At 41.9% G+C, this 17,741-nt stretch overlaps 1 protein-coding gene and 1 pseudogene across 3 annotated transcripts in view; one reads left to right on the top strand and one right to left on the bottom strand.

Moving 5' to 3' along the window:
• slc10a7 (solute carrier family 10 member 7) overlaps positions 1-17,741 on the top strand; it is a 142,502-nt gene that overhangs the window by 38,327 nt on the left and 86,434 nt on the right. For all 3 annotated transcript variants that reach the window (XR_008724605.1, XR_008724606.1, XM_055646375.1), the window contains one exon: positions 11,072-11,110. Coding sequence is in view for 1 of the 3 variants with exons in the window: in XM_055646375.1 (XP_055502350.1) it covers positions 11,072-11,110 (39 nt within the window). In the remaining 2 variants the exon portion in view is untranslated. The remainder of the gene's footprint in view (positions 1-11,071; positions 11,111-17,741) is intronic.
• LOC129703691 (uncharacterized) lies at positions 11,127-16,014 on the bottom strand (annotated as a pseudogene).

Raw genomic sequence — 17,741 nt, 5'->3', positions numbered from 1 at the left:
CATACAATAATAAGTTACTATTATTATTATTATTATTCAGTCAAGTGTTGTTTATAACCACTTAATAAATCTTGTGTAATTTCTGAGTATGAGATGAATCTTCCGATTTAAATGTTAAACTTAATTTGTATAATAGAAATCATAACTAACATTTATACAATTTGGCAGTTTGTGTATTAATTGGCATGGAGCTGGTAAAATAGTAGAGTTGTGGAAAGAAAAGTACACGAGAATCACACAGATCAAGAAATATAAGACACGACCCTACTGGCTTATGTTTGGAACATTCGGCTGAAACCAAGTCACAATTTTCTAATATGGATAGATTGTTGACCATTCACAATGAACTGAATCTTCATTGTGCTTCATTCACTGCAGCTGTGCTATTCAGAAGGTTATTCACCTACTTGTCAGTTATCTCTGCAGGCAACTCCTGAGAAAGGCTGGGATTTAGAATGTTGTTACAGTCACACAAAGATTTGAATGAGAGTACTGAAAAGTATTGGTCCTCAATGAGAACTAGTATTGTACTTGGATCAGTGATGGTTAATATGCAGGTTCAACAAGCAATTCAGAAAAGAAAGAGTGTGTTGGTCTTTATTGTAAGAGAATTTGACTACAAGAGTAAACATGTCTTTCCCCAAATATCTCATCTCCCAGGTGATGGCACGGTGAACTTTGATTTAGTGACCTGAGATCTATTTTGGCCTGAGATATTTGTGTAGTTTCCACCTGTATCTCAATGGAAGCATATCTCTTCTGCAGCCGTTTGCTGTACGTGCGTCAACGTTGCCTGGGACTGAGGTGTACACCGCTTCCAGATTTAAATGGTCCATTCATGGCTTCACGCAAACTTCTGAAAGAGGTTGGGGATGGATTCTCCGTATACCCTTTAACATATCTGCATTAAACATTTTCGAAAGCATCTTTAGCAGCAAAGTGAAGCCGCGGTCTCAATTAATAAGCGGCCGATTCGCGAATGCGGAGCCGCGGATCATTTCCGCGGGCGGGCAGGGGGGGGGGAGGCTGTACATAGTGCCGTCTGTAGCGGTCGTTTTCAGACCCCCGACAACGGGAAAAAAACGGAGGGATATCGGTCGCTATTTATAGGCTTCCATTGCAGTGAGAAATGGTCAGATATCCCTCCGTTTTTTTCCCGTTGTCGGGGGTCTGAAAACGACCGCTACAGACGGCACAATGTACAGCCCCCCCCCCCCCCGCGGAGATGATCCGCGGCTCCGCGTTCGCGAATAAGCTGCTTATTAATTGAGACCGCGGCTTCACTTTACCGCGAGTACCTATGTCCCGCGATCGGAGCACTTTTTCCCGGTAAGTTTTCGCAGGCAGCTCCGAGATTAGCTGTTAAAGACTTATTACTCTACAACAAGCTGGCATTAGTGACAATGTTTAATTTACTGTGTTTTGGATACATATAGTTTAGGCCCTCAATTTCATGAATGAATAAAGTAAGTGAATAAATGAAGTAAGTGAATGAATGAATGAATTTATTCACATTATAAAAGGGTGCAATTAAATTAATTAAACTCCATACAGATAGATTTTCATAAATTCAGACTTTAGATCTTACCTTTTAGTTAGAGTTGGTCCCTGGCTGTCTAAATCTTTGTGTTCCAGGACCTCAGCAGGGACTTTGCTTTCAAGGCTTTCTTGCACTTTAATCCACTTCGCAGCACTTTCTTCAGCCTTTTTAATGCTTTTCCCACTAAATACAATTACCTGCTGCAAGTTTCCACGACATTTATTCCACAGAACAACAAATCGGAATCTCCAGTAAAACAGGCATCTGTGAAGCCCCCTTAGCCATTTTGTGTGCTAGCCTGAAACAAAGCGCGTGATTGGCCAACTGGCGGACAAATCAATGTTAAACGTGCTTTGATTGGACTAAAAATTACACGGAAATTTTCCGTTTTTTCTCTAATTTAATAAAAATGTGCAAGTCTTCTTCATATCGAGTTTCAGGGGTGATTTATATAATTTTTTTTACACAATATGTGAAAATTTCATGTAGTTTGGTGACTTGGGTCACGAAATCCCATTTCTAGACACATTTTTGATGCTCGGCCCACAGCCTAATAGTCTGGCCTTTTCCTTGACTCACTGAGTTCCTCCAGCACTTTTATTTTGCTCAAGATTCCAGCAATCTCTTTCTGATCTAATCTAAGGCATTTCAAGCTTTTATTATACTCTGTTCATTGCCTCTTGACATTTAGCTTTCTCCAGAATTTAGAAACACACTTTGGGAACAGAACCGTGAATTGCCCTACTCTATCCCCAATAACTGTTGGCAGGTTCTTTCTTGCTTGTAAAAAAAATCATTTTTAAAGAAAGGAACATTCATTTATTTTTGTTACTGTCTTTGAAAGGTTTTTTTTTCCATGTCTTGCTTCACTTTCAAGTACATTCCATTATTTAACCATTGCCTTCTACTTCTTACCTTCGTAAATCCAGCCATCCTGTTTGCACTTTGCAATTGATAATGATGATTTGCAGACTATTACAACAGAGAAGACAATGGCCTAGGTTTTCAGGTCGTAATGGATAGCTGATTATCTGCATGACACTGAAATTATTTCTCTTTTTTTTCTGTAAAATAACACTCTAAAAATATTACACTTTGTTGTGTGAAGGACTTGTTAATTTTTAATCTTGCATTGAGTCATAACTACTACAAACTCTGGAGACCTCAAAATCATATTTTATGTATGCGGGTTGTACTTCTCCAGGATAAATACATTTTAGAAATGTATTAAAAATTTGTCTGTTTTACTTCTACCGTCAGTTTTTGTGGAAGAAATATCCTTTCCAAAAAAAAAAAACTTTCATACACTGATATTGAAGGAGAATACTACTAGAGTTGCATCTCTCAAACATGGCAATCTGTACTTTCAGTCAGTCTTTTTTAATCACATATGTTTGTGAAATAATTCGCAGAATGAGTAAAGAATAAACATATTTAATTCTTAAAATGTTCGTTTCATAGAGAATCATATAAATAATATTTTTATAAGCCCACTGTGGAAGAAGTGTATATTAAAATCTACTTCTAGTCTTTCAGTAAAATGTGTACTGGTTGCTGTTAGTCCGTATGCTTTGCTAATTTCTTGAGTGAAGCGTGGGCCTTACTTGTTTTTTTTTAACTTTATCCTGGTTTGACCCTCAGTTCATGTTAGAACTAGCAATTTTTTATTAGCAATCATTTCTTAATTCTGAGTAATAATTTTCTGTTAAAGTTATGTAAAGGTTATTAAACAGACTTTGTTGTGATTCTTAATTATTTGTCAATATATTGAGGTGGAAAATTTGTTTTAATGGGTGAGTCATTCATTATTAGAGCTAGTATTGAATTTATAGTGAGCATAAACTGAGCCTAATTAATGTCTGAAAAAATAAACATTTATAACTGGTAAACATTAGATGTGAGCATATTTGAAATAAGGTGAACAATCTATACTGTAAACAAAATTTGTGTGTTATTCTCTGCAGGACTATATATACAGGTACTTAAATTCTGTGCAATGCCTAAATTTAGGATTGATGTCCATGATGTACTTTAAGGTAGTTCATGAAAAGTATTTAATAATAATGAAACACTGAGATATTGTCCTGCTTAAATGTTCTTTTGGGTGTTGATCTCATTCATCAATGTCGGCAGACCCTATTCTCATTAAATCCAATTTAATAGAAAAGACTTAATTTCCTTAAGAGAACAAGACACTTGATTCAATTTAATACACGCTGCTGAGAAGTTTAATCTATTGCTTTCATCTGTGAAGACCTTTACTGGATTGAGAGACACTTTTCAGCATGTCTTTTTACAATTAGAAGTATGAATTGCTGCTCAGTTTAGGATTTTCATTTACTTAGAATATTTTTTCACTCAAATTCCATATAATAACATTGTTGTTACAAAGCTTTGAAAAGTATTTTATGCACCCCAGCATTGTGGTTAATAAAATGTTGATTGGCAATTTTGATATGAGATATTCCTTCACAAATTAATTTCTTTCCTTTTCTTTTATGATGGGGCTGTTTCCTAAATTGCATGCTGAGAACCTAAAGATCATTGCATTTCACATTTTGCACCACTGATCACCTGGGTTAATTTCTCATTCCTGATGTATTTAAGAATGAATTATTTACCAAACATGAAGGGCGTGCATAAAAGATATAACAAAGGCTTCTACTTTTCAAATGTCTTTTTTCCATTCTGAACGCAGTTTTGTTTAAAAAAAAGCTATAAATCTGTTGCAAGAAACAATAGGGGCGGCACAATGGCGCAGCGGTAAAGTTGCTGCCTTATAGCACCAGAGCCCATGGTTCAATCCCCACAACGGGTGCTATCTGTACGGAGTTTGTATGTTTTCCTTGTGACCACATGGGTTTTCTCCGAGATATTCAGTTTCCTCCCACACTTCAAAGACGTACAGGTCTGTAGGTTAATTGGCTTGATATGAATGTAATATTGTCCCCAGTGTGTGTAGGATAGTGTTAATGTGTGGGGATTGCTGGTCTGTGGTGCAAAGGACCTGTTTCCGCGTTGTATCTCTCAACTAAACTAAACGGTATGCCTGTTATGCCTAATCGGAATTTTAAGCAGAAAAAATGATTTTGGGATGACGTTAACATTATAAATGAAATATAGCAAATAATGTAAAAATAATATCAGGGAAAGATAGAAAAGTAAAAGGAGTCGAACAACATCAATAGTTTCTGTTTTTGGTGTTTCTTTTACATGGTGTACTTCACTCTGTGTGGTAATACTTAATATTCCAATTGGAACTGTGAACCAGTCATACTTTGCAGAAGTTATCTTCTGGATTTTATCCTGTTTATCTTTAATTTATAAACTTGACTCATGTGATTAATTTCCAGGTTTACCACAAAAATAAGATTTAAGAATTATTGACGGTGCTGTGGCATCACCTGATGGTCAGACCATTTACTGTCGAACCCACATCAGTGGATACGAGGAGTGTCACGTGACGTCATGGGTTAAGGGGAGTGTCCTGCTACATGAGCAGATCTTACCTAGAAATCGTTAGTCAACAGGTGGCTGAGCTCGAGTCCACACCCTCGCTCAGCAGCAGCAGCAGTAATGACTCTCATGTTAGAGAATCCCAAACGCACATGTATGTTAAACTTATTTCACCGAATAAAGTAACCGTTTAGTCACAGTTTGGACTCGCTACATTGGTGACCCTCGACGATCATTCATAACATCATTTTTTTTCATGTGTTTTGCCGTACTAAAAACAACGCAGCATTTTAAATGATTGTGGCATTTTTATTCTATTCATAAATTACATTATTGAAGTTGTTAATTCTACCACAAGACTGTTTGCAGACGACTGCATCATATATAAAGCGATCAATTCTCAAGAGGATGAAATTTCTCTTTTGTCTGACCTCACAAGCCTTGTTAACTGGTCCAAAGAATAGGGCATGAGTTTTAATGCATCAAAATGTAAAGTGATGAGGGTGTCCAGGAAACGTAATCCAGGATGGGCAAAGTATTCTATGCTTGGCGAAACCTTACAGGAAGTCACTGAAGACAAATGTCTCGGTGCCTTTATACAAAACAACCTGAAGTGGGATAAGCAGTCACATTATGCTGTAAACAAAGCCACAAAGATGTTCAACTTCCACCATTGTTCTAAAACTGTAAATAAAAAAATTGTACCAAACCATAGTCCAACTTCACTTGGAGTATGCCTCTGCAGCTTGGAACCCCGGTACCAGGAAAAATAAAGATGTTCTTCAAAATGTTCAATGAAGAGCAGCCCGGTTTGCATGCGGCGACTTCAGCTGACAATCCAGTGTAACCAAAATGCTCACCGACTTAAACTGGGACTCCCTTGAAACCAGTCGCCAGATGCTCAGAATAACTACCCTTCACAAGATCATCAACCAGGACATGGACTTCGACACTGACTAACACGTGAAAGAGAAAACATCAAGATCTAGAAGAAGCCACAACAAACAACATAATGCAACAACACACATCTACTCCCTACATCCAGTCTTTTTTCCCTGAAGCAATTTCCCTCTGGAATGCTCTCCCACAATCCTCTGTTGACATGCCCACATATGCAACTTTCAAGACCTCCATCCAGGCCCACAGACTGCACATTCCCCGCTAGACCCTACCCACTCTCGTCAACTTCAAGTATAGTCCCTGGTGGACTCTTTGGAAGTGATGACCATAAGGTACAAGGCATATTTCTGTAAGGGCACGGATAACTGTCGTCTTTGCACTAATTCTTCTTTCTCTTTTTATTTCAACGTGGCTGCTCCCAGCTGATGCTGCTTTTTGCCAGTTTAATTAGCCATCTTTTGATTTTAGTGGATACAAATTTCACATTACTGTGTCATACATGCACTCTAGGTAGTTTACTGGAAAACTTGAAGTCCCATCATTTGCAGAGCATTTTGGAAATTACTACCCTCAGTACCACCTCATTGCTTAGCACTGTGCCAGCAGCATAATGACTGCAAATGGCAGGCAACTGAACGGATATAGCGAACATCCCATCCAATATTTTATCTGGAATCGCATCAATTAACCAAAATACACGTAATCAAATTAAAGTTTTCCTTGTCTATATAATTAAAAGTATCATCTTGACCACTTCCTCTCTGCGCTGTATATTGATTTTAGCAAAAACACTGCCCTGTATTGCTGTGACTTTTGACCATCTTACTCGCATTCCTCCTCCGCTGACCAGCCCCGAGGATTTTTCCCATCGTTGAAAAATAAAAAAGTTATGAGTGTTTAAAAAACATTGAGATCAGCTGATTGGTCCTCTCGCCTGTTAATCGCCATGATGAAGGTAACGCCCCTTCCTGGGGGGCGGGGGGGGGCAGGACTATAAAATCCCGGATGTCTAGACATGAGTCAGTCATGCTGCAAGATTGCGAGAGAGTGGCCACGACTGTCATTCTCAGCTGTGAATCAACTGAACTGTGAGTCTGCAATGCACTTGCAATAAATGATTTGTTAGCCTTTAATGACAATGCCATGAGTTTTTGGCCTGCTGCCCTGCTTGTGCTTGAAAGTGCAATGCTTAATTGTAAATGAAATGACAATGCCATGAGTTGTTTGGCCTGCTGCCCTGCCTGTACTTGAAACTGCAATGCATTATTAGGTCTGACTGTGGTTGGAAGGAATAAATGCTTTATTAGGTCCGACTGTGTTTTTGAAGGAATAAATGCTTTATTAGGTCCGACTGTGTTTGGAAGGAATAAATGCTTTATTAGGTCCGACTGTGTTTAGTCCAAAAGTCCCGCTCATTTCGTGATTTCCGCGTAGTGGGCAGCTCGCGCTGATTGCGAAATTTCCGGTAACTGCAGAGGTCGCGCTGATTGCATAATTTCCGGTAAGTGCAGAGGTCACGCTGATTGCGGAGGTGCCGCTCACTGCGGAAGCCCCACAGTGGAGAGGCCGAGCTCAGCCATGTGAGTAGATTCAAGAAAGTTTACTGTCATATATATGGTGTGAAAGTGTGTTTGCGAGTGTGTATGTGAGTGTGTGTGTGTGAGTGAGTGTGTGAGTGTGAGTGAGTGTGTTTATGTGTGAGTGTGTGTGAGTGAGTGTGTGAGTGAGTGAGTGTATGTATGTGAGTGTGTATCTGTGTGAAGTAGAGGGTGTGTGTGTGTCTGTGTGTGTGAGTCTGTGAGTGTGTATATTGGAATTGGTGGAGAGGTGGAATATTGTGTTGGGGACCAGCCCTCCCGTGTGAAGTTGGGACCCAACGGGTCCCACTTAGTCTAGTATCCAATAAAGCATACTTTCTGAAGATAGACGCAAAAAGCTGGAGTAACTCAGCGGGACAGGCAGCATCTCTGGAGAGAAGGAATGGGTGATGTTCCGTGTCGAGACCCTTCTTCAGACTGGTTAGGGATAAGGGAAACGAGATATAGACGATGTGGATAGATAATGAACAATGATTGAAAGATATGCAAAAAAAAACGATGATTAAGGAAACAGGCCAGTGTAAGCTGTTTGTAGGGTGAAAAAACATAAGCTGCTGCGATTTGGGTGGGGGAGGGATAGAGAGCGAGGGAATGCCGGGGCTACCTGAAGTAAGAGGAATCGATACCCACTGGGTTCTAAGCTGCCCAAGCAAAATATGAGATGCTGTTCCTCCAATTTGCATTTCGCCTGACTCTGACAATGGAGACCGAGGACAGAAAGGTCTGTGTAGGAATGGGAAGGAGAATTAAAGTGTCCCGCAACCGGGAGATCAGGTTGTTTCACGCGGGCTGAGCGAAGGTGTTCCGCAAAACGCTCGCCCAGTCTGCGTTTGGTCTTGCCGAAGTGTAAGAGTCCACATCGTGAACAACGGATACAGTAAATGAGGTTGGAGGAGGTGCAAGTGAACCTCTGCCTAACCTGAAAGGACTGTCGGGGTCCCTGGACAGAGTCGAGGGAGGAGGTATAGTGACAGCTGTTGCATCTTCTGCGGTTGCAGGGGAATGTACCTGGGGAGTGGTTTGTTTGGGTGGGGAGGGGGTAGTTTGTGTGGGAAGGGATGAGTTACCATGGGAGTTGCGGAGGGAACGGTCTCAGCGGAAGGTGGAAAGGAGTGGGGATGGGAAAATGTGGCTAGTTGTGGGATCCCTTTGGAGGTAGCGGAAATTTTGGAGGTTTATGTGTTGTATGCGACGGCTGATGGGATGGAAGGTGAAGTCTCTGTTGTGACTAGGGGGAGGGGGTGCAAAGCAGAACTGTAGGGTAAATGCATATTTTCTGGTTACACTGCTTGTTTTGAAGGAAGCAAAATTTGTTAAATATCTAATTGCAAAGTTCTCATTTGCGAATAAGTGAGATTTTAAGAAACATCTTGTTAAAATTTAGGTGTACTGTATAATGCATATATTAGTCTAACATTTAGTAGCTGTCGTTTCTGGGTTTTTTTTACTATTCCTTTATGGGGTTGGGCATTTCTGCCAAAGCAGCTTTTATTGACAATTCCTAATTGCCTCTGTGAAAGTAATGGTGAGTTATACCTTGACCTGTGTGGCTTAAACATGATATCAGGAAGAATTCCGATGTATTATGGTTCAATAAAGGTGGAGGCAAAGTAATGAAGGATTAGCAAATTATATCCAGGTTAGTACTAGTTATGATTTGGCATGGGACCTGAAACTCACTTTCTTAAGTATCTGTTCCTTTTATTAGGACTTGTGGATTTGTTTATTTAATCAATACTCCATCCATTATCATCAACATTCAAATCAACTTGTGGATTTGTGCTGAATGGACATTGGGGACTTACTGTTAGATGGAGTACACTGTAGTTTTATTGTGCCAGTAGTGAATGTTGATGATAATGGATGGAGTATTGATTAAATAAACTGCTTTGTTCTAGTTAGAGTTGACCTTCTTAAATGCTGTGGGTGCAGTAATCATCCAGAGAGGTGGCTTGTTTTCCAAAACAGTCCTGAACTGTACCTTGCAAATTACGGAAAGATTCTGGCGGTCAAGACATGAGTCACTATAGCAAAATACAGAGCTTGTATAGCTTTTGATTGATACACGGTGGGCATAAGTGCAAAGCTATCTTATTCACCTGTTTACAGGAAAAAAAAACTGTTTTGCGTATTTTGGATTCCTAACCCAGATGATTTCCAACCCAGTAAATTAGCCAATAATCCACAAATATTAATCCTTTAATTTCATCATTATGATGAAGGGATTCAGGGAAGGAATGTATATACTACTCCACTCTTCAGAAATGAGCGCAGGATTCAGATGGCTTAGTTTTAGAACCTGTGAAAAGTTGGTGGATTGCCGACCATGATGACATAATTGATTCATTTGATAATACAATTGCAGTGTTCTTATTACTGGACCTGATTAGAAGCTATAGTAACGTGTAAGTGTTAATGTGTGTGTATAGGAAAGTGTATATGGGTGTTGATGATTTGGTGATTCAAGTTTGTACCTGGAGATGGAGGGCAATCAAAATCAAATCTGGGTCCATTAGGCTCTTTATTTGTGCGAATGCTCACCACATGTGAATTGACGACACGTCTTTTTACACTTCTTTACCAAGATAGTGTTGCGTGCAATTCAGAGACATGTGCGTGTGTTTATCTGCTACCATTTTCGTTCCAAATCAACTTGTTTCACATCCCTTTGGAACTAATTACTTTATTAAGATGTTGAAAATGTTCTTGTGTGGCAAGAAACGCCAAATGCTATCCTTGACAGTGAACAAAGGTTATTTGTCTGTATAATTTGCAGTATTCTAGGCGTTGTATTTCATTGCCAACATTTATTGATGTCTCAAGAAATCTACATAAGAAAGCTAAATACTGAATATCCATAATACTAGATTGCATTTTCTATCTATTTGTCATTTCCTCTTTGGGAGTAGTACATAGGTTTGTTTCAGTCTTTTGAATGCGGCCTTGAATTTTGTGTAAGAAGGAACTGCAGATGCTGGTTTAAACCAAAGATAGACCTCTCCAGCTGCGTTACTCCAGCTTTTTGTGTCTATATCTGTGGCCTTAAATTTGTTTGGTACCTGTTACGTTTGTGGTAAATAGTGCTAAAGTCTGATCTGTTATACATACATTTTGTGATGGGATTGTATGACTCTGCTTTGTTTCATTGTTATTGAATGACCACAATGGATCTACTGAGCGTTTTGATCTCATTACCTGCTTATTTCTCGACTGTTCGATCCTTATCTTGTTTGATTGCTCGGATATTGGTAGCTCGAGCAAAAGCCATTTTTTTATTTTGCTGTTAGTTTTTACATTGGTTTATAAGGTATGTTGAAATTGTTGCCTGAAAAATTTAAAACAATTTTGTATTCAGTATTTGTTAATGCCTCAGTAGCACATGCAATAGAACAATTTTATGTCTGAAATCAAAGATGTGTACTATGCTGTATTTATTTTAGCAGACAAATTTTAGTTAGTTAAAAACGTTGCACCATAACTGATGTTAAAATAATCCAAATATCATTCTGTGCTGTGAAGTATTTGTGATGAGAGAAATGCTGATGCTCTTCCTTTAACAATTGATTTTGTTTTACAGGCTGCTGCTATTTTCAATTCTGCTTTTGGAAGTTTTCTGGTAAGAGTCAAAGTATTTAATGATTATAAATACAAGATTTATTTCTCTTATTCAAATTGCAGTGATTATTTATTATTGAGTTACTTAATAAACAAATTCGAGATTTCTCAGGTGGTTTATGTCAGGAGCATCTTTAAAAAATGACCATTATCAATTATGGTCATCTTTTAACTTTGCAATCCGTCCTAAAATTGCCGATATATAAAATGAAGATTTTAACGTCTTTTATTTTTCTTTTGTTTTATTTTGTAAGGTTTTTTTCTAGTTCATAATGTTAAAACCTCTTCTTACAGATAGTTTGTTGGTATTATTGAATTTGAAGATGACTAATATTAATATTTGCATACCTCTGAATTGTGGCTACAAATTGATGATGCTCATGGAACATAAAATTAGTTTTTCTGTAATTGGTTAAATTATTTTTACAGAGCAGTACATTCTGCTTCTGGTTACTAATCCAAATGAATGGAATTCTAAAATGTCTAATTTATTCATTTATACATTAATATTTACAAAGTGTATTCTTATAGTGAACCTTTTCACTACGTTTATTAATTTTGGATGGGATATCAATTGGTTATATTATTGAAAGGACTAAGTTGAAGCATGTATTGACATTTTTATGAACATCATCAAATAAATATTTGTTACAAAAGGATTTATATTGGGAAGCTAAATCAAAGCACATGAATGTTGCAGAATAGGATCATTTAATTTGTAGCTGTATTTTGCTTTTGTTTATATTTTTGCTTTCTACTTATACTTGTCAATTCTTACTCACGATCAAGAATGATATCAGCCAAATCTTTTTTTAAACTGATACATGTTTAATTACAGTAAAACAAAAGATTTTCGAAGCTTTGGTATTTTAGTTTAGTGTCCTGTTTATATTTGATAGATTAATACAATTTCCATATATTTCAGACTCTTTTTGCATTGTGCCACAGAGAATTGCTCTAAGTTAGAGGAATAATTTCATTATCTATTTTATACATGCTGTTTTACAATAAAATAGATTGGAGTAAATGATTTGATTTCCCTCCTTGATGTGCAGTAATAATATTTGATGGCAAATCAATTATAGTCTGCTGAATAGCCAGCTACTAAAATTTGTCTGAGCTGCTATCGGTCTAAATTATGAACATTTTCTACATTTTTTAATATTTTTCTAACTGCTGTGGTTATTGGAATTTGCATCTGTGTTGTGAATATTACTATAATTTGTAATGATTTGAGGCAGTACGAGGAATATAAGGAATAAACTCTGATGTGAACATTAAAAATTCCAGATGCACCTATTTGTCAGCAGAAGAAAGCTTGAAAACAGTTTCAGTCCATAATCAGATGAAATTGTTTGTTTAACAATTAAATATTATTTTGTTATTTATAACTGATGCCTTGTTTTTAAAAATGTGTCTTGGTAAAATATATTTATTCAAAATTATTAATGTCATTATTAGTGAAGCTGATATTTTTTCACTCAAATGTGTATCTGCGAATACCAGCTTCACACGGGGTTTGCAATTATGAAAATTTAATTGGGGAGTATGTAAATATAGGAGTCATTTCATTTTTCTTCCAAATTTGTAATAGAAATTTAATTGGTGCGATGGCCAGAAGTTCCAACTTTATTTTATTTTAACCAAGTTGATTTTTAATACAGTTGATACAAATACATCGATAGATGCTCCTGAACACATCATCAGTGATGTAACCTAGGGTCATTGGGTGTTTCGGGTCTTTCAACATCAGACACCCTCACCCAGGCGACCCAGCCGTGGTTGATCAGACCACGACTTGTGTTCAGGTGGCATTCGCTCCTCCCCATGGACCTCCTCTCCTGATCCAGAGCCATCTTGATGCCTTCTCCGCTGCCTCTGTGGTGTTCTTGATGGCCCTTCTCCTTGCCACTCCGTTGATGCCCAGTGCATTCAAGGCTTTGTAGAGCGATTGCCCTGCAAAACCTCTGCAGCCAACCTCGATGGGCATACACCTTGCCTTCCAGCCCTGCTTACGGCAGTCTATGACCAGCTCTTCATACTTGGCCATCTTCCTCTCGTGGGCCTCCTCCAGACGGTCCTCCCACGGCACTGTCAGTTCCAACAAGACGATGTTTTTGGTCGCCTCTGAGACCAGGAGGATATCTGGCCTCAGGGTGGTCGTGGCAATGTGCTGTGGAAACTTCAGCTGTTTCACCAGGTCTACGGAAAGCTGCCAGTCCTGCGCAGACGCCAGGATTCCTGACTGATTCCCGGATGCTGTGGTTCTTGGCAGCTGCACTCCGGCCTTCACAAAGGTGATCATCTGGGTGGTGGGGCGTTCTCGTCTGCAGCTGCTGATTCCCATGCTGATGGCTTCTGCAATGGGTTTGAGAACCTGGTCGTGACGCCATGTGTACCGGCCCTGCCCAAGAGCCTTTGGGCAACAGCTCAGGATGTGTTCCAACGTCCCCTTGCCTGAGCATTGCGGGCAATCTGGAGATTCCGCTTTGCCCCAGATGAAGAGGTTCGATGGGCTGGGCAGGACATCATACACTGCCTGGACCAGGAACTTGATGCGCTGTGGTTTAGCCTGCCAGAGCTCAGTCCATGTGACTTTTCGGTCCATGGTCTGCTCCCACCTTGTCCAGGCTCAATGCTGCCTCAAGCCAACCGCTCTGGTACACCTCTCCTCCTCCACCACTGCCCTCACTTCCTCCTGGACCAGCCTGCGCCTCTCCTTCCCCTTGGCCTTGTCAAACTGGGGAGATGGGAAGATTCCCAGGCCTGCTCTTCCCCGAGTCACTGCTCCCACCAGGACTCTGTGGCGTATCCGGGACTCTGCTTGCAGCACGGCTTTGCCGGCTCTCCACTTCCTCCCAGTTTTCACCTCCACCCCTGCTTGAGCCACCTTGGGGTCGCTGGAGTCCCTGTACATCATCACCTCTCTGGCCCGAGTCACCTTGAACTCCTCCTCCTCCAGGGACTTCAGGGGCAGCTGGAGCTTGGTGTTATTTCCGTAAAGGGCGATGCTGCTAAGGCTCCTGGGCAGTCCCACCCACCTTCTGAGAAAGCTGCTGACTTTCCTCTCCAATCTCTCTACGATGGATATTGGGACTTCGTAGACAAGCAATGGCCAGAGTATCCTTGGCTGGATACCATGCTGGTAAATCCATGCCTTGAACTTGCCGGGAAACCCCGACTGGTCCACTGCTCTTAACCAATTCTCTAGCTCCTGACAGGTTGCCTGGACAGATGCTGTATCCTTCAGGCTGCTGTTAAACACCTTGCCAAGACTCTTCACTGGCCTTTTTGAGACAGTTGGGATTGGTGTCCCTTCGATGCTGAAGCGGAACCTGTCCATGACTTTGCCCTTCTTCAGCACCAGTGACCTTGATTTTCCTGGCTTAAACCTCATCCTTGCCCATCCAATCAGTTTCTCCAACCCCTGCAGGATCCACCTGCCTCTTGGCACTGACTCAGTGGTGACAGTCAGGTCGTCCATGAAGGCTCTGATTGGTGGTTGGCGTATTCCTGACTTGGTCCGAGGGCCCCGGCACTCTGGCTCAGCAGACTTGACGATCATGTTCATCGCCAAGGCAACAAGGATCACAGAGATGGTACAGCCTGTGATGATCCCAACCTCCAGTCTGTGCCACTCTGATGTTACTGACCCTGATGAGACTCTCATGCTGAACTGGTTGTAATAGTCCAGGATGAGATCTGCCACTTGGCCCCACGGGGCACATGATGCTTGGCCATGACTGTCTGGATCAGCTTGTGCGGGATGGAGCCGTAGGCGTTGGCCAGGTCAAGCCAGAGCACTGTCAGGTCACCCTTGTTCTCCCTGGCTTCTCTGATGAGCTGGGTCACCACTCCCGTGTGCTCTAGACACCCCGGCACTCCAGATAAGCCTCCCTTTTGTACTGAGCTGTCGATGTAACCATTGCTGGAGAGGAAGTTGGTCAGCCGCCTCGCCACTATGCTGAAGAAAATCTTGCCTTCAACACTTAGCAAGGAGATGATTCTGAACTGATCGATCGTCTTGGAATCTTCCTCCTTTGGGATCCAGACTCCTTCAGCGAATCGCCACTGCGTGGAGGTGGTTTTATCAGGATGTTGCACTGGCCCACCTCCTGCTGCATGACGGGGTCACTGTAGGTCGTCTGGATGTGCCGGTCGATCTCCTCCTTAGAGCAAGCCAAACTCCCACTGCGCATCTGCCCGAGTAGTTGTTTGGTGAAGCCGAAGGGGTTGGCTATGAAGGATGCTCGCTTCCTGGCTCTTTCCTTCCGGCGTGTTCGGTGCCACTCAGCTCTACGGAGGGTCATCAGCTTCTTCCTCAGGATGGTTCGCAGCTCAGCCAAGGGGGCACGTTGCTCTTCCCTGGCCTCTTTATACTGCTTCTTGAGGGACTTCAGCTCCTGCCGGATCTTGTGGATCTTCGTTGCTCGTTGGTTCATGGTGAAAGGTGTTCTGGCCGGCTTCTTCTCCACTTCTCCAAACCTTTCCACAGCTAGGCTGATGATGATTGTCGTCATCGACCTCAACCTTCGGTCCACGTCTCCCTTCGCAGTTGCTTCTAGCACCTTGTCAACGTCCTCAACGCCCTCGTCGAACTGCCGTCTTGCAGGCCTGAGGCCATCTGACTCGAACCTTCTCCGGAGAACTGTTTCGAGGAACTAGTTGCGCCACTTGGAGGCTTCGGGCTCTATGGGGTGATTCCGGGCCCGGCTCCTCCTGCGTCTCACCAGGTAAAATACTTGTGCGTTGTGACACTCCCTGTCCCTCCAAACACTTCATCCGGGTCTGGTGAATCTTCAGGCCTCGGCTGTTCTTGCAAACCTTACCACATCTGCATTTGATACTCATAGTCGGTTGTCCGTTGCCATTAGTCATTAACCTTTGATCCGTCCAATTGAGGTGCTCATCCTCCCCCCCCCCCCCCCTCTCGGGCACCTCTGGGGGGATTTTTCCATGTGTTTTTCTGGAGCGTGATTTGGGTCTCCTCCTCTCAGAGGATGCGGTTTGTGCTGCCAACCAGCCCCGCCCCGGTTGCCGTCTCTCCGAGCTGTCCACTGTCACTCCAGTCGTCACCACCCTATTCTTGGTTGTCAACCAGTCTATTCCTGGTCGCCACTGGTTTCACCAGCACAGTGATTGATACAAATACATCGATAGATGCTCCTGAACACATCATCAGTGATGTAACCTAGGGTCATTGGGTGTTTCGGGTCTTTCAACATCAGACACCCTCACCCAGGCGACCCAGCCGTGGTTGATCAGACCGCGACTTGTGTTCAGGTGGCATTCGCTCCTCCCCATGGACCTCCTCTCCTGATCCAGAGCCATCTTGATGCCTTCTCCGCTGCCTCTGTGGTGTTCTTGGTGGCCCTTCTCCTTGCCACTCCGTTGATGCCCAGTGCATTCAAGGCTTTGTAGAGCGATTGCCCTGCAAAACCTCTGCAGTGAATTACTTTATTCTAGCTGAAATGTACATGCTCCCAATAATATCAAACCTGGACGTGATATTTTCAATTGGGAATGGGGGTTGTACAGTATGAGGACAAGTAACTTTGAAATGTTTTACAAATAATTATGCCAAACGTGTGAAGGATTGGATTGCAAGACTATAATCAAGTAGTTCAAAGGTATCAAAGGTATTTTATTAGTCACATTCACATACACCTAGGTGTAGTGAAGTGAAATGCTTTTTGCCATTTTGCAGCACACAAATAAAGAATACAGACATAACACCAATGAGAGTCTTAAACACAAAGAACATCCCCCCACAATGGCTCCCACCATGAGGGAAGGCACAATGTCCAGTCCCCAACCCCAGTTCACCCATAGTCGGGCCCATTGAGGCCTCCACAGTTGCCTCTATGGAGGCCCGATGTTCCTGGCCGTTCTCGCCGGGTGATGTTGCTCCGGCGTCGGGAGAGTCCTCCCAGCGGCCTGGGAACCCTGGAACGGCCGCTTCCGCACTGGAGGCCGCGGCTTCCGAAGCCGACAAGGCCGCGCCGGTTGGAGCTCCGCAACTGGCGATCTCGTCGCGAGATCCCAGGCTCCCGGTGTAAAGTCAGCGCCGCCGCCCGCAGCTGGCCGCTCCTCAGACCCGCAGCTCCGCGATGTTGTTCCCGGTGGTCTCGGCTCACCATACCTGGACTGGAGAAGAAACAAGCTGTAAGAAACAAAATATAAAGTATGTTCTTCAAATCCAAATGATAGCTGAAGTGCGAGAGAATACATTAAAGCTGAAATGACTGTCAAACAAGTTTTCTTTTCCACCAGATGTCCTCGCATTTTCTTTGAAAATAGTATCCATGAATTTGCGAATAATGAGAATAATGGACTGTGGGAACATTTTAGATACACGACTCCCAATCTATGTTAAGTTTCTGCAAAGTAGAGATCACATTGTGAAGATTTAATACAGTATAGTAGATTGCAAGAAGTGCAAATGAATTGGGAAGGACTGTTTGGTTCCTGGATAATGAGAAGGGAAGAGATACATGTACAGGTCTTGCATCTATTGCAGTTACATGGGAAAGTGCTACAAGAAGAGTAATTGGTGGAAGGGGAGGAATGGATCAGAGAGTTGCTAAAGGAATGGTGTCTTTGAAATGCTAAAGAGGAGGAGATGGCAGGGG

This window comes from Leucoraja erinacea, chromosome 1 (assembly GCF_028641065.1).
Source record: "Leucoraja erinacea ecotype New England chromosome 1, Leri_hhj_1, whole genome shotgun sequence".
Lineage (NCBI taxonomy): Eukaryota > Metazoa > Chordata > Chondrichthyes > Rajiformes > Rajidae > Leucoraja > Leucoraja erinaceus.
The sequence above is the reverse complement of the archived record's forward strand: the minus strand, read 5'-3'. Positions and strand labels throughout refer to the sequence as shown.